Here is a 22,041-nt window from a genome sequence, read left to right as displayed (position 1 = left end):
AAAACGGACTCTCTTCTCTGGGTTAACTGCTGCCAAGAAAACCATAATTAGTTCTTGGTTTCCCCCTAATTCACTATCAAAACAGCAGTGGTTGTCCTATTTTATAGATATTGTTCGTTTGGAGCGATCCACTGCCTTAATTAATAGGGCGAAGATTAAAACTATTGAGCACTGGAGCCGAACTCATGACAGCTTAATGTCTATTCTTTAAACTTAAGTGTTCTAAAGGGATAGGGGAGTATACCTAGATGTGGATCAGGACTAATGGGATGGCAGGTTCTCCCTTTTCCCTTTTTATTTTTTTATTTTTTTTATAGAGGCCTTAATTATCTTTATTTCAATAGACACTTTCTACCTGTAAATCATTTACCTCTGACTATGTATATAGTTCAAATTTTTATTTGAAAATAATTATTATTTTATTAGTCCTTCTGTATATGTATATGTTTCTCTTCTGTATATCTGCTTTGTATTTGTTATCAGTTATGTCCTCCGCGCTGAAGTAATTTTGTGAACATTTGTCAGTGCTAATACTGATAGCCTTGTTCGTAAGAAATACAATAAAGTATTGGTAAAAAAAAAAAAAATAGGGAGTCCAAATTATTGTTTGTGGTAAACAACATTAAGCCACAAGTGCTGTCAATTGAGTTTAACTTTTATTGAACCCGAAATAATCTTTAACAGAGATGTCATTTATGATGTTGCTTCCCTATGGATTATGTATCGGAAAACTGTTTGAATGATTGCGTCTATATTTAGATGCACATGTGTAGATGTAAGAAACGAGAGTGCATGATCTACTTCATCGATTGGGAATTGACTTGATCGTGTAAAGTGGTCTCAATGACAGGTGGCTGGAGGCGAGAGGTTGCTGACATCAGTCGAAAAGGAATTTCGGTTTAGAGATAGAGGACGTTTATTACATTTTGATGAGAGATTACGAAGCATAAACAGGGTCAATACTGATTTCATTTCAACTTTGAATGCTGATGATGTGGAGAGGAGAGGGAAGTTAGGAGGATTAGAGGAAACAGACATTTATTTTCCGTCCTCATTTCACCCCCCGGAAACCGCATTAGAATTTGAATTCCACAGTTTTAATTTGATAGTTGGCCGGGAGCCTGCCCCTCTTTTCCCTGTTAATAGGTTGCGCCAATTGTGTATGTGTGTGTGTGTGTGTGTTAGAGAGAAACATGAAGAACGTTTTGGCATATGGTGTTGAGATGAATATTTAAACAGTACCAATCTGCTTTTTGTATGATCTCACAGATGCAGTTTAGAAACTCTTTCCATAATTCACTCCACAATTTGCATGTAAGTGTGTGTGCAAGTGTGATTAAAGATTAGATATGGACTGTTTTCTTCATGCATGTTGGACCCTCAGGCTCTACTACACCGTATGGCACACTTTTACGGCAGTGGAAAGAGAGAAATGAGGACTAGATGATGGCAGAGAGAAAGGGACAGACTAAGGGCATCTGCACACTGCGTCAGAGAGTGTTGTAAATCCATTGATTACAATGGAGATGGTGCATCACAAGAACGCAGAGCAGGAGTGTTCAGTTAGTCCAAAAGGTCTCTACAGTTTCCTTCCCTGCAAAGATCCATATCATCATAACTTGCTCAAGGAGTCAATGAGGCTTGGCGGAGTGTGAACCAACTAAGGAGATGCGCTTCCCCTTTTAAAACACATTCAGATAGATTCCCTTAAAATAGTTTGAAGTTACTTGTGTAACTCACATCCCAGCATAAACACTCCCGATAAATTATTTGTTATTAAAGCTTCTACATTCACAAACCAATGTTAATTTGAACAGATAAGCAAGCATATATTGCACATATTGCACATATTGCACACGAGATGTGTCATGCGTGCAAAGTGCGCTCCCTTTATAATCACTAAAAAGCTGTCACTCATCTTATTTCATTGCGATCTCACAAAGTTACGTTATAATCAATGAAGCTGATTGCACATTTAATCTCTTATTTAGATAATGTCTACACTTTGTTTGTTATAACGTGAGGATTTGCCTTGCTCAGCCTTACACACGCTCAGAAATTACATGTGCATTGGAGGAATATGTATTGTAAGTTTCCAGGTTTGGCTTCTTATAAAAAATGTTCCTTTGGCTCAATTTACCCCTGGTTAGGGGTAAGTTGATCCGAGTCAGTGGGTAAGTTGCACCATCTGGGTGTAAACTGACCATCTAAATCTGAATCAAATGCATGTGAAATTTTAAAGATAATTTACCTCTTATAAAAACTAATTTAATAATCAAATTTCCTTTTACAAAGAGTCATATTTATTTTCTTAAAGCTGACTTAAACATCATAAAACCAAATAAAATTAAGTTACATTTTTAATATCTTTAATTGCGTGCATTTCTGAAACAATATGTTGAACACCATATGTAACCGTCCCAAAACAGACTAAACAGTGTTTGTTGAGTAAAATTAGATAAAAACTGAATTAGAATGAATGAATGACACTGAAAGGTTCTTGGCATGGTGGTTTTTCTGCAACGTAGAACGTTAGGCCATTCGGCACATGATTAAGCATCTTCTGGTTCTAATCAGAGAAGGATTTGGTGTACTTGTGCATTGTTCCTATCAAATAAACTAAAACTGAACAACTCAAAAAACATTTTTTTTTAAATGATAATCTAAACCAGTTGCGTAATATTGCATTGAAATTATACCAGTTTATACTTTAGAGATTTAACTTAACTACAGTGCCTTATGGTAGGGTAAATTAAACGCTGGCTCAATTTACCCCACAGCATTTGGCTCACTTTGCCCCATAGCTGCCATTTTGGATAAAACTAGCTAGCTTACCAATTCAGGCTCATATTTAGCTAAATGATTTGCATGGTTTTATACACTGCTAAATCACCAATATGGATCATAAATATTTTTAGACCTGGACACATTTGCTCTGATGTAACAGCCATTACATCTGTTATGCTAAAATTTTACTTAGACAAGCCAAAAACAGTTTTTAAAGTAAATGGGTGCCTTCCACTCCTTCCATGTGTTTCTCCTTTTCACAGTCTGGCAGAAATGATGGTCACATGACAATAAAAGTGTATGGTTGCCAAGATAAAGGGGGTGGCTCATCTTACCCCACTCTCCCCCTAAATAATTTTTTTTGTTAGTGGCACAGTGCCTCAGAAGACTATCAGTTCCAAGACAGTTTTTGAGCCAGCCACCAAAGACTATAAACTAAAGGGAGTCGACCTCCTGCTAAGCGCTCGAAGGGGGGAAATAAAGAGGTGGAAAAAGTGCATGCATTGTAATGTATCTCCTTCCAGAAGGGGGCGCTATAGTCTTAATAGTTTGAAAACAACCCCTGCTCAAACTACACCAAGTCCAGCCTAAAACTTTCAAAAACCATCAGTGTGCTCAAGCCGGATCTGCACTAATGCACGTCTACAGTAATGTCTCCTGCTTTGAGGTTAAATTTGCCTAATTATATGTAGCAGATTTTGAATTTACATAAGAATGACTGGCTAATGCAGGCATATAAGATCAAGAGGGCAAACGTCATTGAGTTCTTCGCCGAGGCTTCTCTGTGTGACGTCTTGGTCTTTGAACTTACAGGAATGAGATAAAGTCATTTTCCTCTGAACTCAGATCAGTTCTTCAGTTCACTCTTATCAGAGTCGACATGCAGCACCCCCTACAGTCCTGCAGTTGTACTGTACTCTACTAATATATATATATATATATATATATATACATATACACATGGTATTTTTGTTTTTAGTGGTCTCTGGTCTCTCTCTCACTCTCTCTCTCTTTCCAGTGTGTCTGGAGGCGAGTTGTTCGACCGGATCGTGGAGAAAGGTTTCTACACTGAGAAAGACGCCAGTACGCTCATCAGACAAGTACTAGATGCTGTAAACTACCTCCATAGTATGGGCATCGTACACAGAGATCTCAAGGTGAAAGAATCACACCTACATTCACAGATATTGCTCTGGTTTGAAGTGTGTGATTTTAATGTGTGCGTTTCGTCTTCAGCCTGAGAATCTCCTCTATTTCAACCCTCAAGACGGCTCAAAGATCATGATCAGTGATTTCGGCCTGTCTAAGATGGAGGGGACGGGAGATGTCATGTCCACAGCATGTGGAACGCCGGGATACGTGGGTAAGAGTTTAATTATGAAAGAGAGATGGAGATGGTTATGATTTTGCTTCGCTGTGGGTTATGTATTTAAAAAAAGCATGAATGATTTTGTCGGTTGTAGATGTGCATGTGCATACAAATGTGTGTATATAGATTTTAGCTATTGTGATTTTAACACAAGTGAGTGCTTGTGTTGGTTCATTTGTGTGCAGCCTGTATCTGCACTTGAAGCTTACTCTTATCTCAGACTGACAGAAGTGCCCCAGAGTCGCCTGCTTTTCCCCTGCGATTAGAGCGACCGCAGCACTTTGAGCCAACATGGCTGCACATGAAATAAACACACACAGGCTGGGTACAAGCATCTTTGAACATTAGAAAATACTGAATTAGAAAATAAACCAAATGCCGCTATTAAAAGCGTTTGTTAATTGAAATAGGAGCTAAAATAAAAATAAATAATAGATTAAAAAACTAAGACATTAGAAATATTGCCTTGGCAACTAACTGAAATAAAATAAGTTTAAACTGAAGTACTAAAAATAAATGAAAGCTTAATGGAAAACAGATGACTGAAAAATAATGGCAAACAAATAACAAAAGCACATAATAAAATTACCTTAATGAAAACTGAAGAAAAGGCTACTTTAAAATATTAATAAATACTATAATTAGTTTATACATAGTAAAATAACACTGAGCGGGACCATGGCACAGTGGTAGTATACCACAGGACTGAATGATCCATATACCGTGGTATTCACATGGTACTCCAAGGTACTTGGAGTATACCATGTTATTTCCATGGTTAATGATGTCCAAAAAACATCAGATGGAAAATAAATATCTGTAACACTTTACAAGAAGGATTTTTTTTACATTAGTTAAAGCATTGATATAATTATCTAACTAACAACTGTTTTTACTACAACTATTTATTAATCAGGTTAAATTATATAGTTTATAAATATAACATTTTTCATTGTTAATAATCTTCATGTTTGTTCTTATCCATTTAGTAATGTTGAACAATTAAATAAATGGTGTAGAAATAAACATTAACCAAGCTGTAAAACATTAATAAAAGAATTGGGTTTTAAAAGTACACGTTACATGTAGTTACTGTAGTAATAACTATAAATGCATATTTGCATAATTAAATTAAATGCAATGCATAATTAGTGTTTGGGTAAGTTACTTTAAAAGAGTAATTCATTACACTTCCAATAGTGTAACTAGATTACTGTACTAATTACTCTCTCTAAGTATTGCATTACTCATTAATAATCACTTTCTAAAGCCCATATCAACCCTGACCAGTTGAGCTATACAAGGATAAATGTGAAACTGTTCTTTTAATTCTTTTGAATAAATAATGTCAAATTGCACTAATTATTCTTGAACTGACCAAAGTATTTAAAGGGAGACTCTTGCATTAAAGATTGAATATATTGTATATTATAAGATATAAGATATTTTAACATGAGAATTAGTAGATTATTTAATGCAATTACATCAGAAGTAACTGTAATTAAATTATAGAAGAATTAAGAGTAATCCCTTTACTTTTTCATGGGAAAAGTCATTAAATTACAGTAATTAGTTATTTAGTAATGCATTAAACCCAACACTGAATTACATGCAACTAACTCTAAACCAAACCCCAAACCTATAAGTGCATGTAGATTATTAATATTACTCAGTACTTAAATGCACTGTAAAGTTACACTGTAACAAAGACACCTTAAAATAAAGTGTAACCAACAATTGTTCATGCAATAACTAATGTAAACAAATTGAACCTTATAGTTACCCAATAAACAAACCATGCATTATTTAACTTATCAGTGTAGTAGCTCTAACATTAAAATGAATAAGAACATGCAAGAGTCATCATGTGGTTGAAATATATCTAGTAGGTCTATAACTAGAGCAGAGTAAAGTCACCAGAGTTAACCTGCAGGGGTTTCATGGTGTTGAGTTTCCTACGTGCCTCTTCATGCATGCATGTTTAAGACAGTCTTTACGTGCAAGTTTCCATGATAACCGCGTTTAACCGCCGCTGTGGTGGCTATAAAACCCCGCTTCAACCAATTGCATCCTGGGCTGGGGTCAGACGCTGCTGTGTGTGAGGTTTCTCTTCAATGGAAACACTAGACTCCAGCCTGAATGAGAGCAGCTCGCAGGCATGCATTCTGTGTGTATCTCTGGCATGCCCTCTTTTTGTCTTTAAATGGTAACAGTCTCACACCAAGCTCTCCAAATCAAATTTAAGGATCAACCGCCGTCATCATTTTCTATCCTTTAGCTCCTCATCTTTCTCTGTATTTTTGTTTTGTCCCTCTCTCTCTCTCACACACACACACAACTCTTTAGTAGACACTTCAAATGTGATGATGGGATTATACTGATCATAGCCTCAAAATAGCCCGTCTTGGAAAACATCCATTCCTGCAGTCCTAAGACAGGAATGAACGGTTTCATTTCCATAGGGAGATGAATTCAAGCAGGTTTTGTTTGCAGACACTCAATTAAACTGCAGAAGAAGCCCGTATGACCTAATGCAGTATGGATGTGTTTGTGTTTGTGTTGTGTAGAGTGTAGCCACGATATTTTATAATTGTAGTACCTGAGCCGTTCAAAATTATGGAAGCTCTTTTCCGCCACAGAATAAAACATTTTAAGAGATAATTGCGACTTTTTATCTCACAATTGCGAGTTTACATCTCGCAATTCTGACTTTATTTCTCAGAATTTCGAGATATAAAGTCAGAATTGCGTGAAATAAAGTCGCAATTGCGTGTTATAAAGTCAGAATTGCGAGATATAAAGTCAGAATTGCGCGAAATAAAGTCGCAATTGCGTGTTATAAAGTCAGAATTGCGTGAAATAAAGTCGCAATTGCGTCTTATAAAGTCAGAATTCTGACTTTTTTTCTCGCAATTGTGACTTTATATCACGCAATTCTGACTTTATAATACGCAATTGGGAGATATAAAGTCAGAATTGCATATTATAAAGTCGCAATTGCGTGTTATAAAGTCAGAATTGTGAGATAAACTATTCTGAGGTAAAAAAAAAAAAAAAAGGTCCGTCTTTTTTTCCCCTTAGAATTGGACTTTATATCTCGCAATTCTGACTTTATAACACGCAATTGCGACTTTATTTCACGCAATTCTGACTTTGTATCTCGCAATTCTGAGAAATAAAGTCAGAATTGCAAGATGTAAACTCGCAATTGTGAGATATTTATTTTGTGGCGGAAACAAGCTTCCATACAAAATAGTCAACTTTTACTATTACATTTCCCGACAAGTAGTGGTTCAATTACTGTTGTTCCTCATAGTTTTGCACAGCCTTGCAACCGAGTGAGCATCACTGACAAGTGAATTGGTCAGATTTGTTTTAATAAATCATTTGTTTAGATGACTTATTTCAATCAACCATTTCCAAAACCATGAACCATTTCCATTAGTTACTGATTCATAGTCCATGTACCTCATTTTAGTTGTGCTTTTTTTTGCAGCAAAATTAATACTTATTTAAATATTTATGTTTAGCACTGTTTTTGTTTCTTATTTTATCATTTATCATGTGTTTGAGATTTTTGTAGTGATCCTAGTCGAGATCCTTTCAATGGCATTAGATATATAGCTCAGTGTTTATGTATTTACTCTAAAGTTGCTCAAATCATTTAAACTAAACCATTATTTTTGCCCAGAATATGAAGTCTGCTTCATGTAATAACTGCATTTTTAAAAAGTATATAAAAAGGCCAGACAGTGGATATTTTGAATCAGATTTTTGATTCAGTGAAACATGTTGAACTGTTTCACTGATTTGAATCAAACCTGACAACAAAATCAAACCATTGAATCAAACTATTCTCTAACAGAAGTTGCTACTGAAGTTTATATCGTAACACTGCCATACTTGAGTCGAGTTACTGACCAAATAAAAAGTAAAGTAAAATTCACAGTGTGGCTCAACTGTATAATGCCAGCAAAATAACTGTAAATACATTGTGATGATTTAATACATAACACAACCTTGTACTTTGTTTCAGAATTGTTTCGTTTTTTTTTATTTAATTTTTTTTATGATATAATCTGACAATTATCTAAAAGATAAATAGCTCCTTTTCCAAAGAGTAGCTTCATTTAAGTTGAAGTACTTTATGAATTATGCATCGCTTGTAGCCCTGCAAGCTAAAAAAGTATCTTCCTCAACGCTGCTACCTGTGTGTTTTTTGGAGATGTTGTTTAAAGGTCATAGAGTTTCTATCATTTCTAATGGAAATGTGCCTTTTTCATTTCAAGAGCTTTTCAGAAAGCGGCTTTCATAAGTAACAGACTAGTCCAGCCCTGAACCATAGAACCAAAGCTTTTGTGTCGAGAGTGAAAGCCTGTTTCCTGAAGGGAGGAAGAAAATGTCTAGAGGCAGAATAATAGATTAAATTTAGAAGGACTCAGGAGGCTCAACCTCCCGTGGAGAGTAACAGGATTATGACAATGCGAGTGTGTGTTGCTCAGTCTCAAAAAGTAGTTTGTCCTGATGGTAAATTGAGTGCCCTTCATGATTTCTATGATTGTCTGCTGTCTAACACATGCATGCACATACGGTCTACTATACCTGTATGTTCTCTTATAAAGAGCTGTAAACATCTTTATTTTCTGCTATTTCGTTTTAAATAGAAAAACAAAAACATGTCAAAGGGGACCTGTTATGTAAAATTCACTTTTTGCAAATCATTTTACTGCTTCACAAACGAGGGTCAGTTCAACACTGGGTTTGCACAAAAGTTGTTTCGAAGGATTTTTAGATCAACATGACGGTGCATGCTAGTTGACGAGTTGAATCAACTTAACCATTCAGAAACGTCCTGTTGCGTTCTAAAAGTCTTCTCAGGGTTTAAATGTGTAATGCTGAACACCGCTACTGAAAATTTCTGACATTTTGGCATTCTCCAGTTTTGTTATTGCTGGAGTATCCGAAGCACGAGCTGTAAAGGCTCCGCCCTCTTCTGGAAAGGGGGCCGGGAGCAGCAGCTCATTTGCATTTAAAGAGACACACAAAAATGGCGCGCTTTTGCACACACCCAAATAGGGGCAAATTTGACAAGCTATAATATATGATCTGTGGGGTATTTTGAGCTGAAACTTCACAGACACATTCGGGGGACACCAGAGACTCATATTACATCTTGTGAAAATGGGCATAATAGGTCCCCTTTAAAGTTGCTAAACACCTAAGCTTGAATTCTCAGGAGAGATTTTATATAGTTGCAAGACTGACTAATAAGACAGGAATGGTGCGATTTGTTCGTCTCAATCGGATCTGTTTCTTTCTCTCTTCTCAGCACCAGAAGTTCTCGCTCAGAAGCCGTACAGTAAAGCCGTGGACTGCTGGTCTATCGGAGTCATTGCCTACATCCTGTGAGTACCCACAATGCTACACTCGTCCTTTCATTTATAAGCTGAGGAATCATTCAGCTAAGGTTTGAATGAGACTTTCATACTAAAACAAGATCGGAAGAAACAGTAAGTGACCCATCTCTCCTGATCAGCTGCAGATGTTGTGCCCCACTTTACTCAGACCCCTTATATGGTGCAGTTTGAGCGAGTCTGAGTCATTAAAACAGGAAAAAGAGAGTTTGTGTCTCACAAATATTTAAGATGTTGATTGATGGAAGATTTTCATTTTCTCAGCAGATGTTTTATGGAAATTCTATCTTACCAATAAATACTGTGGTGGCACAGTGTTACAGTGATGTATGAGATGCTAATGCCATGACACTGATATATTATGAAGGATTCACATACTCATATACAATGGTATTTGCATATAGGGCAGGGTGGCAAATATTTATTTATTTTTTTGATGATGATTATGGTTGATGTTTGAGATTTATATATGTGACGGTACCAAATTTTCATATAACGATAATTGCTGAAGCTTTTATCACGGTATATTGTATTATCCAGGGGTTTAATTAAGTTGACAAAAAGTGTTGTCCTCCTAACAGGTTTAATATCTTTTTTCTGATGATTAACACCATAGTGAATACAAAAATACAAATGGTTGTTTGAGCAAAATCATTGTGAATATATCATGACTATTCAATAGGCTATTATTTGAGAATTCCCTACACTAAAAGTCCCCCCCCCCCCCCCCACTGCGTTTTCTTAGTTTCACCTTTTTTCTCTCTCAGTCTGTTTTCTTGCGGGAACGTTCATAAGGATACTGAGAATGTGTCATAAAAGCTGTACATTTCACGAGCTGTGGCCATCTGCTCTTCTGTGTGTGTGTATTATCATTTCACTGGGTCTGAGTGGAGACAAACCAACATAAAACAAGCTTCGCATCACCCTCTCGTATCTTAGTCTGCTACAGATCTCCATGTACATCTGAGTCAATTCTCTTTTGTTTTGGTCTTTCGATCCCGGCTGCTTTGGGTCGACTCCTGCGCCAACACAAACACTCACACTGTCTGTCAACAAACTGATGAAGCTGTCGTTCAGACTGCACTTCCCATCACTCCCACTCACAGCTGTCCTGATCAAAAGTATTCACACGGGTGACACTTTATTTCGATGGTCCACTTTACACATTCTACTAACTATGAGACACTTTGCAATTTAAAAACATTTTGTGAGCGCAAGCTACGTTTCTCGTGGGAGTGCAAAACATTTAGCTAAGGAACGCTAAGTTTCTCAGGGGAACGCAAAGGTTTTGCTAGTAGACGCAAGTTCCTCAGGGGAACGCAAAACATTTGCGAGAGAAGGCAAAAGCACTGACTTATTATTATTTTTCCTACCACCACCATGTCCCTTTAGGGGCTCCATACAGTCTACTGACATTCTACTTTGCAAGTACATGTCTTCTTATATAAATTATACAATAAAAATGACAAAAATCACATTATAAAAATACTAAATTGGAAGCTGAAATTATACAAATTAAATCAATGAATTGATACTATAAAACTATATAAACACTGTGCCCAGCTCCTCCTCCGCTAGAGCTTGAGTCAGATCTCATGGATGGTTGGCCTCCTCTCAGGTGTGATTATTGCAGTGACAACCGGCCGAAACCATAGCTAATTCTCTTAGCGTCTGATTAGCTAAGAGAGAAAAACACAAAGCTAATGGGGTCGAAATCAGGCAGAAAATTACCTTCCTTTTCTCCCCCACTGCCTCTGTTCCCCATGAGGAAAGGTATTTTAATGGCTTTGATGATGGGAGGAAAAAAAAAAACCCATTCCAAGAGATTTGATTTACATTGCACAGGTTTAATCAGCTGTCTTTCTTTTCTGATTTCCAGAGGCCCATGGGGTTTATTTACGCTTATTTATTGAGCGTTATGTTCACTGTTAAATCAAGGTGTCCGCTGATGTGTTTTCAGAGGATTATAGTGATAATGTAAAGGTACTGTTCACCCAAAAGTTTACTCGGGCTAGGGCTATTAATCACCAATATGACAAAATAAGCACTAGTAAAGTTTTGAAGCCATGATAGCTTTGTCATATGGACCATTTTTTATGAAGCTGTGTTTATGAAATGTAAGTAGTATGGTTGTGGGTTTGATTCCTAAGAAATATACACTGATTAAATTAGTAGTTCTCAACCAGGGGGCCTAAACAAACTTCCAGGGGCCTCAAAATGACAAAGCAAAAATATAGCTTCAAATATTGTTGTGGACAATGGGGAAAGGGGGACTTGAAGTCAAAAAGGTTGAGATCCACTGGATTAAATGTGTATGTTGAATATGCTGCAAGTGGAAATGATAAACTCATGCGTTTTCTTACAGACTGTGTGGTTACCCTCCCTTTTATGACGAGAATGACTCCAAACTCTTTGAGCAGATCCTGAAAGCGGACTATGAGTTTGATGCACCGTACTGGGATGATATTTCTGATTCAGGTATATTCACTCTCACACGTGTAGAAGAGAACTACATAATCCTTATGGTCTGGTTTATAGGTGTTTAATCTATAACACACTCAGTAACCCCACGTGCTGCCAGTAAGAGTGGAGAAATGTTTTACAGGAAACTGGAATTCGGTAATTGCTACAGGCTCTAGCTATGTGAAATTCTTCCAAGCTATGAATCAGGGAACAATGAATGAATCCAAATGGTGTTGTCAGAGCTTCCACTGATAAACACAAAGTCTCAGTTTTATCTCACCAACAGGATGAATGTTGCACACTGTAGATTCACTACATGAGACAATTTCTGATGCCTTGAAATGTCAATATAGTTGAATCGTTCTATGTATGCATGTATGTTTTGTGTGTTTTTAATGTTTATGTTTAATGTACAGCAAAAGACTTCATCAGTTGTTTGATGGAAAAGGACCCCTCAAAGCGATACACATGTGATCAGGCCCTTCGACATCCCTGGTGAGTCTAGTGATGTCCTGATCTATAAATAATCTAGAATAATAATAATAATAATATCTTACCATTAAAACTCCTTTTTATAATGAAGCAATACTATTAAATATAATAATCATTTAGAGTGAAACTATCAATAATTTAGTAATAACTTTTTAATCAATAATTTCGGTGAATAACATTAAAATAAATTAATTTGTTAATAATAGTATCTTACATTATCATTAAAACTCCTTTTTATAATAAAGCAATAACATTTTTATTATAATTGATAGTAATAATAACCAGTTCATAAAATAGTACATTAGCATAACTGTAGGTGAAATAGTCACATGATGTGAAAAAGGAAGCATTTAATAAAGTTAATTTTGTACCAGTAACAGTAGAACTCAGATCATTGTTCTTTGTGATTTGTTTTGTTGGACTGTCATTCGGGTCCTCTAAGACACTTGAACTGTACCAGACCAATTAAACTGTAACCTCATAAACAGCATTTAGAGATTGAGTTTTATTTCACTTTATTAGTGCAAAGTTTCATTCGTATTAAGTGGAGACGCTATCTGCGTCAGCTGGGGATTGCATGTGTGTTCTGAGTATCAGGCTGAATTCTGTCTCTCTATTATCATGCACCAAGATCTCTCTCAAGGGCAGGAGGAAAGCAACTGAATAAACGCTAGCCAATTAAAACACTGCGCCTAATCTCACATTATGTATTCCGAAGCGCTAATCGGCAATTAGCACATCCTCTACAGGCACCGCTAACAAGCCTTTACCGAACACGGGATTTTGAAAATGGAAGGATTGAAAACCATAGGGAATATACACACTTTGTTGTAAATCAAAGTGCTTCTCGAGAGGAGAGATGAGAGGAGACCAGAGTTTTGACTTTGTCAATTTGCTTTCCAGGATCGCAGGAGACACCGCGCTCTGCAAGAACATCCATGAGTCCGTCAGTCGACAAATGCGCAAAAACTTTGCAAAAAGCAAATGGAGAGTGAGTACAAGTGACCTTGTAAATAAGACCAGAAACACACTTTATGCAAGTATAGTCTGTGAACACATATTGAAGATTTCAGCTTGTGTAGATAGAAGTATTTGGTTGGAGTGCTGTACGGTTTGGGCCCATGAGTCAGTCTGTGAGAATTGTCTGTTTCACTTCTCATTGTTCATGACTTCTCGTCTCTCCACATAACAGCAAGCCTTCAACGCCACGGCCGTGGTTCGCCACATGAGAAGACTGCAGTTGGGCAGTAGTATGGGGAGCAGCATGGACCAATCGAGCTCCGCCAACCAGAACCGCACACTGAACGCGAGCCAGACTCCAACTCTACCGCCCAACACTACACCAAACTCCACTCCGGCACTTACCCAAAACCACAAACCTGCTGCCAACCCAAATGCCGTTCTTATTAACGACTTGGCCACAGGAAACACCTCTATACCACGCAAAGACTGTAAGTATCTAAAAAAAAAAATTTGTACAATTATTATTTTTTTTTTTTACATATACATAGTTAGTGCTGTCAAATCGATTAATTACACCTAACAAAAGTTTGTAAATATATGTGTGTGTATATATATACATACATACATACATACATGCATGCACACACACACATATATGTATATAGATATATATATATACACACAAACTTTTATGTTAGATGCTGTGAGATTACAATTTTTTGTAAATTTTGTGTGTGTGTATATATATATATATATATATATATATACTGCATATGAATACACACACACATATATATTTACAACTTTTATGTTAGATGCGATTGCTCACGATTAATCGATTTGACAGCACTAGTATTTACCTTTTTGCTCTTCAACAATGTCTGTCAAAACTTAATTAAAAAAAACAACTAACACATGTTTAAGGCATTTCAGACAAACATAAGAATTAAGATATAGAATAGCATCTAGAAAGATATTGAACTAGCTATAATTGCCTAGCCCTAGTTTCTTAAATGTATCAGTTTCCATGCATGCACTTCTAAGCAGTGAATTTGCATTTGTAGGTACGGCCCCTCCCCACACTTCCTGTTCTCTGGCATCAGCTGCTTCCTCCTCTTCCTCGGGGGCGGAGCCCTGCAGGCCCCTCCCTCCCTCCGTTGCGTCGGTGAGCACAGTGCTAACTGGGACCAAGTGACGCCAGGTTCTGCGGGGAGAGAGCTGGGAGGCCACTGCCCTGTGAGTCCTGCCCCTCAGCCCACTCCCCGCCCTGCCGTCCTGTAAGGCAGAGGACTGACCCATCGCCATAGCATCACTGCGCGCCTAATGCACTCCTGCCATTTAACCTCCAGGCCACTAGAGGGTGCAATGCATGCAGCGGCAGGAGACAGAGATTTCCAGCAGATGGCTTCCATTTTGAGAAGTGAATTTGTGCGGCTGGACAGAACTGTGATGTCTTTGCTATGAATGTGCTACGAACCTCGCCAGCCATGTTACCTTTGGGGAAAAAAACGAACGAACGAGTCAAAAAGAGCGCAGAGGTTCAGGTGCGAAAGTGTGTGCATGATCGTGTCCGCCCTTATAAGAGGACGGCGCCAATGTCAAACGATTCTTCTTACTATATCGTAACATGTCTAGCTCTTCCCTCTTTTCCCTTTTTACTTTCTCTATCTACTCACGATTTCTCGTATTCCTTCTTAGCTACCATTCTGATCTTTCGTGGGTTTTTCACAGATGTGTCATGCTGACCTGCAGAAGTGCTTTTAATATCACGTTAAGACTGTTTTGCGACATTTTCTGAGTCAAGACTTCTGTTTGCACATACGAGAGAACATTTACTGGCGCTTTACAGTGTTTTTACAAACGCGAAGCTGGGAGATTATCGATTTGAGACCTCACAGTTGGGTTTTAGCATCACGAAGTTCAAGATATCTGATAAACATGCAAGATGTTTGATTGTTATCTTACTTAACTGGACTTTTTTTGTTTTAAACGCAGAGAAAAAGCAGCTTGTTTCTGTTTCTATCTGCTTTCAATACACACGGACAGTAAGTGTTAGGTACTGAATATAGTATAACTGTTTCTCAAACACACACAAATCTCCCGAAAAGCCATGGCAGCGTCTTTCTACGCCCAGTGTACGAGTTCTCAGGGAATTCCGCCACTGCACTGGGCATCATAGTGATGGGATCTATCCTAAACGCCTCCATGGTTTGAGCTTTTCTCATCCAGCCAGAATAATGTCAAAAATGTAGTTTAGGATGATAGACAGCTGTTTAACTCACGCATACGATTGTATGACAATTTGAAAACTGACATGTTATGCTACATTTATGCTGTATCAGAATTAGCCTACCACAATTAAAAACATTTTCAAATTCCTAATAGAGTGCAACAGCCGGGTAGCGGAAGTAGAAATGCCATTGATTTTTTCCACAGGGGAATAGATTTTTAATTGTAACATACTAAAGCCTTTAAAGACCTAATGTGAGCTACAAGGTTGTTAACGCTATATGCTTTTGTTGAAGCCTTCAGTCTTTATTATATTTCTACTTCATTTTTAAATAATCGTGTTTAACAGCGGAATTCCTGGTGAGAAACTACATTACCCATGATCCTTTATATCAATCATTTTATATTTATCTGTTGTTTTTACTTTGATTGTCATTTGCAATGCTTCATGGGATTTGTAGTTCTTTCTCTGAGACAGCCTTGTACTTTCTTTTTCTCAATACTCTTTTTTTGCTTATTTTTGTACGTTTGTAATGTTGTGATTGACCTTGTAAGTGGTTGGTTTGGCTCATGGCTTATAACTATTAAATTAAGACTTTTTAAAAATCCCTATGAAAAAAATAAGAAAGAGTGCATGCACTGTTGCACTCTATTACACATTGGAAACAAGTTAAAGGCGAGACCGATTTTTTTTTTTGTCCAACAAATGATAGACGGGGAGTGTTTTGGAAACTCATTTGAAACTGGTCACTATTTTTGCAATGTTTTGTAATGGAAGTGGTGTAGAAACTTCACTTTTAAAGGCAGTTTTGTTTAGATACTGCGAATATTTCTAGTTAATATGTCATTTTATCAAAGACAGTGTATCATGGTGTGCTTTCTTTGCTCTTCCTGAATTCGCAAGAGGTGAATTAAGGTGGCTATGAAGTATTTTGCCTTCCTCATCAACAAAGTCAAGCATAGGCCTATATCCATTTGGCGTAATGACAGGTTAATTTTGTTTGATCATTTTTGGATCGGTAATTCTGAGACAGTATTAACGCAGCATTACTTTAAAGGAATGGAAGCCAACAAGGACTTTCCAGTGCGATTCAAAGTGGCTGAATTTCTATTATTGGTTTAAGGGCTAAGTTAAGGTTTTTACACTTCCTTATTGATGGGTGACGGGTCTTCTGTCCTCTGCTATTATGTCCTGTCGGGTTTTTAAAGTGACTGATGTCTTCTTTGCCCTTTATGGTTTGCTAATATCACAGGAGGGAACCAAGATTTAGGAGTGTGTGACATTTTCCAAAGTGCCATTGAATATCTTCATGCATTTGACATTAGTTTGGTCCTGAATGTTTGTTTCAGTGTGGGCGGCGCCTCACCATGAGGGCTTTGAGCTAATGGGTTTATTTTTCAGTCAGGTCATGCATGCACCATTTTGTCTTCATTTTCACACCCGAGAGGAGCTTGTAATCTCATAACAGAGAAGCTTTCCACAAAATAACTGGGGCAAAGTTACTGTACGGTTTTGTATGTCACAAAAGCTATTTTCTTTGAGGTGAACCATAATGCACATTTTTGTTAAAACATTCAGCCGTTTACGGTCTAAGAATGAGGTGTTACGGTTGTTTAAATGAATGTTAAGCTCTTTTGATAGTATCTGTGGCATAATGTCGATTACCACAGGAAATAAGTTCAATTTGTCCCCTAGTTTCTAATAGTAAAAGTCTATGGAAAGGCATCACAGATGGATTAAAAGCCAAAATGTGAAGCTCATATTTTTGTTCAAGCATTTCTATTATTTTTTTAATTAGACGTTAGAGTTAGTTAATTAGAGTTATTTGGGGTTTTAGCTGTGGGACGACTGTTCTGGACTTCTAGTTTGGTGTTGCTTACATATTTACTGTGAGTTGTGTCATGTAAACAGTACCTTTTTGGTATCTAGTGCATTTTGTATGATTTAGGGGTTGAAATTGGATGTAACTTTGTTCAAACAAGGTTAGTAAGCAATTTTGTTTGACTAGACTTAAAAATGATATTGCTGTTCCCTAAATTTATTTTGGTGCAATTTCTTGTGCTTGTAGACTTTTATTGTGTCGCTACATTACTGTAAATGTAATTTTTGCTTGTTTCTATAAACTGAGGGACAATTAGAAATGATTTTCTGTGGTAAAAGGGCTTAACATTTTTGGCCTAAGTGTTCATGTACTCTGTGTTTGTGAGTGTCACCTTCTTCTGTGTGTATTTATGGGTGTAAAATGCAGGAAATTTGTCCGATATGCTGGTTTTGAATTTTTTAAACCCTCAATAGGATATGCAGAAAAAGTATAAACCAAAACGTTGGGATGTTTTGAATGAAGATAATTATATATAGTTACTGCCACTACTCCAAGCCAAACATAAATATATTTAAATATAGTAGAACAATAAGGTATATGAATTCATTTTAACATTAAATTCAGTAAATACATGCACACACATGTGCCATGGCTCTCACACAAACGCACACACACATCCTGATCATTCAGTGAGTGCAATGAAGGACAGAGAGGAAGTCAAAAACGATCTGTATTCGCGATGTTTCAGTTAAATTAGATTATAGCATCACTGTCGTCTGTCTGTGTCCAGAGCAAATCACTCTGTGTGTCCGAAGGCTTTGTAAATAGACTGTGATTGTGACGTGTCTATCATGTTGTCCCTGAGATGTTAGTGTGTGTCTCTCATCTCGTTCTCTAAACACTGCCTTTCTCTGCAGTTGTCGGCCACACACCGACTGTAATACACAGATGTATATTCACAAACTCGTGTCTCTTGCTGTATGTTGTTCCGGTAAAATCACGTTTCTATTGTACAAACTTCAGTCTGTGCACTTCACACGAGCAACATGGTAAATATTAAACGATGATCGGTTGTGATGCAATCTTTTCCCAACATTCTATTTTCTTTTTTCTTCTTCTTTTTTTTTTTACCAACTCAGGCGTCACTTTTGCCTCTTACGATGAAAAAGCTGTGACTGACAAGTGTCTGTGCTACCCAGTGACTGTGCAGTTTTAAACTTGTCCCTTGAATGTCGACTTATTTGCAAACTAAGAGAGAAAATACACTGCAACTGCATCGAATGATTTAATAAACAATTGCAAGCATGTTAAATGCGCTTTCCGATTCAACCGATTGTTTGCGTATTTTCAAAAGTCCTCACCATGTAACTATATGTATGAAGAAATATGTCTGTATCTATATGAATATATATTTAAAAAATCGCAACTCTGGCAATGCAGGCCTTGTGATCTCTGCATCTCTGACACAACCTGTCCGAAATAAAAGTTGCACAGTGAAATGTGAATTATATACTCATATGCATGTGACAATGATGATCATATTTTGAGAGTGGCATACGAATACTAACTTTACTGTGACGTGATCTTCTGTTGATATGGGGCTTGTATATCCAATGCCTTTGACAATCATCTGCACATATCAGAGTTTATATTCCATGCTGTAAAGCAATGGGGAATGAATGATTGTTTTTTTTTCCTTTCTTTTTTTCTTTCTTTCCTTTTTCCTTAAATAAATCCTGAATGATCATGATATGTCTTTTATGGCTCAATAAGATTCAAGGATCTCTGTGACCCGCATGTTTGCATTCAGCTTTTGAACACTGTGTTTTCTGTCATTAGTTTGGTTTGGATCGCTTTCATTAGCGGTCAGTCAGGCTGGACGTGTCTCCCACCAGCACATCTTTGGGCGCTGCCTCCTGCTACTGACTCAAAACAGACTGGCAAGAGACCATGTGAACATCATCCAGCCATGCATGACCGCTTACGACCCCAGGCATCTGTGCATGTGTCTGGCCAACATGTTAGACATTAGCTGTGTCGAGGAGGCCACATTGAAAATTAAGCTTGCCAAGCGACTCAATATTCAGAAAGTAGGCAGAGATAGATAGATAGATAGATAGATAGATAGATAGATAGATAGATAGATAGATAGATAGATAGATGGATAGATGGATAGATAGATAGATAGAGGAGAAAGCTATCCTTGCAATCGGGCACTGGCACATTTACTGCAGTATTCAATAAAAACAACTGGATAAAACAGATCAAATAAACACAAACTTAAACTTCACTACAGAATATATTCAGTAACAGCTCTGAACGATTCCCTGACTGAGCGAATTTGATTCAAACAGCAAGGTGTGAGTCATTAGTTTCAGAATCGGACATTTTGGTGTTCACGTTCTTTGCAGAAGCACGGGCACGCGCTGCCGCCACCTCACGAGTTTTCTGACGATTGTTTACTGACTGTTGGTAACGGCGACTAGATTTTAAATAATTGTTGCGGTTGATTATCTTAATAATTAGGCTATATATATTAGCGATATCTATTCTTTAGTAAAATAAATACATAATAATAATCTGGAAAAATATGTTAAAAAAACAACAACTAGCGTGTAGTTACGACACCTACCAGCAGGGGCTAACATGCTAACCAGTTAAATTCTGACCCCTGACCCCTTTACTACTTAATGGGCAGTTAGTTTTTGCATTTCTATCTATCTCATGTGATGGACAAGATATTGAGTTGAGGTTTTTCCTTAATTGTCTTTTATGTATGCATTTATAAATTCAAATCCAAGTCCAATCAATCAACTGTCTCTGTTGATGTGGAAACTGATCAACTGTCTTCTCCAAACTGTAGACTACTTCTGCAGACCTGACAGTGCAGAAACCAACTTTCATTTTACAGACCAACATCCCAAACATCTTAAAATAGATGCTGAGATTTCCCCGGAGGAAAGCACACATTGTTTTTCCCCTCACGCCGCTGCAGGGAGCAGCAGAGTTTCCCTGTCATTATCCTCTTAGAATAAATGACTTTTAACTGCATCGCCCCGAGATGTGACCAAACAAACTTAACGGTGGGAAATTATGAGTCATGCTAATGCTATAGTTTGGAAAGCCACAAAAATGTTCATCTTTTAGTATGAAACAAGGGCATTCCAGCAGATGCTGGGGGTACAAATGGGGTAACTTTCCCAGAATAGTGGCACACATATCAGAAAACAGAGAAATGAGTATTTTAAGTGCACTCACACACACACCAGTCTAATAAAGAGATCTCACAGATCCAGCAGGTCACTCAAAATAAATACCTGAGCCATTAGATGGCATCTCTGGCTCTTTGTTTGAGGTTTAGCACAAACAATCAGTTATTTACCCCAGCAATGAGTTCACACACACACACACACACCTATCTAGTCATGCAAAACTGTCCAAACCAACTAGCCTGCAGTGCAATTGTTCTCAAACAGCTCACATGAAAAGTATAACAAAACTATTCAACCGAAAAGGACTGAATATTCTGCAAACTGTGATCAGTCAGATGAAAAACACCTCAACACACACACAACATATTATGAAGTCATCTTCACTCACCAATGAAGTTCACTTGAAATGAAGAGATGTCCAACAGTCTTTCTTCTGAGCAAATTGTCAGTCATTTTTTCAGATCTGCCAGTCTATGAAGGAATTCATTTTCAATTGAAAGCATGACTAGGGTGTGTAAACGAAATCACCCGGTGGCCATCTTGGCAACACCCCCAACGTTTGTTATTATGTAGAACAGCTGCTACCTGCCATCTATCTGAAATGTCCAACACTATTGCCCAAGCATGTTCAGTTCAGAAATCAAATCTGACAGCAGTATAAAACATTTTATTTTTTATTTTTTTGCATTTACAATTTGGCTCAAAAACAGTTACTGATATGTTGCACACACTGGCGTTCTCCACTTCCCATGCTGAGAAAAGTTACTTCTTGTAAAACACAATTTCTGTCTTCTTTAAGGATTGCAAAACAAATTTTTTTTTCTTCTTAAAATGAATTGACGTTGCCATTTTGCAACACAGTGCGTTCTAATGTAGAGACGCAATCAGCCATTATCAAGTGACCAAAGAAGCCTTAACCCTGTCTTTAGTTAGTTTATTTCTCTGGTTCTTAACTTCACAGTCAGAACATCATCAGCTCCTGCTATCAACCTCTGGCCTCTTAGTTCCTGCTATTTGATCACATCTGCAGCTCAAAGACTTTGATAACAGACTCAGACTGTGTTGAAAGTGGACTAATGTCAATCTGGTATGTTTTGTATTGGGATCAGCTGGGGTTAATGTTTATCTGAGGACTGTGTTTGCTTGGGTTGGAGTGAGATTGAACTGTCTTAGATCTATACGTTCACCACTGTGTGCATGCTGATATGCTGTTGTGGTCCTTTTTTGTGTAGCAGCAGTTGAAAGACTCCTGCAAAGTTCAATATTAGTTCACAATGAGTCATTTTTGT

General features: G+C 37.3%; 2 protein-coding genes across 2 annotated transcripts in view; both read left to right on the top strand.

Moving 5' to 3' along the window:
- camk1da (calcium/calmodulin-dependent protein kinase 1Da) overlaps positions 1 to 19,283 on the top strand; it is a 55,043-nt gene extending 35,760 nt beyond the window's left edge. The window contains exons 4-11 of the mRNA XM_079868796.1: positions 3,806 to 3,944; positions 4,024 to 4,150; positions 9,486 to 9,561; positions 11,936 to 12,048; positions 12,450 to 12,528; positions 13,429 to 13,516; positions 13,718 to 13,976; positions 14,553 to 19,283. Coding sequence (XP_079724922.1) covers positions 3,806 to 3,944; positions 4,024 to 4,150; positions 9,486 to 9,561; positions 11,936 to 12,048; positions 12,450 to 12,528; positions 13,429 to 13,516; positions 13,718 to 13,976; positions 14,553 to 14,683 — 1,012 coding nt within the window. The 3' untranslated portion in view covers positions 14,684 to 19,283. The remainder of the gene's footprint in view (positions 1 to 3,805; positions 3,945 to 4,023; positions 4,151 to 9,485; positions 9,562 to 11,935; positions 12,049 to 12,449; positions 12,529 to 13,428; positions 13,517 to 13,717; positions 13,977 to 14,552) is intronic.
- Positions 1 to 22,041, top strand: part of cdc123 (cell division cycle 123 homolog) — a gene marked incomplete at its 3' end in the record, with an annotated part of 98,166 nt that overhangs the window by 42,232 nt on the left and 33,893 nt on the right. The window lies entirely within an intron of this gene.

The sequence above is a fragment of the Squalius cephalus genome (assembly GCF_949319135.1).
Source record: "Squalius cephalus genome assembly, chromosome: 4".
Classification (NCBI taxonomy): domain Eukaryota; kingdom Metazoa; phylum Chordata; class Actinopteri; order Cypriniformes; family Leuciscidae; genus Squalius; species Squalius cephalus.
The sequence above is the reverse complement of the archived record's forward strand: the minus strand, read 5'-3'. Positions and strand labels throughout refer to the sequence as shown.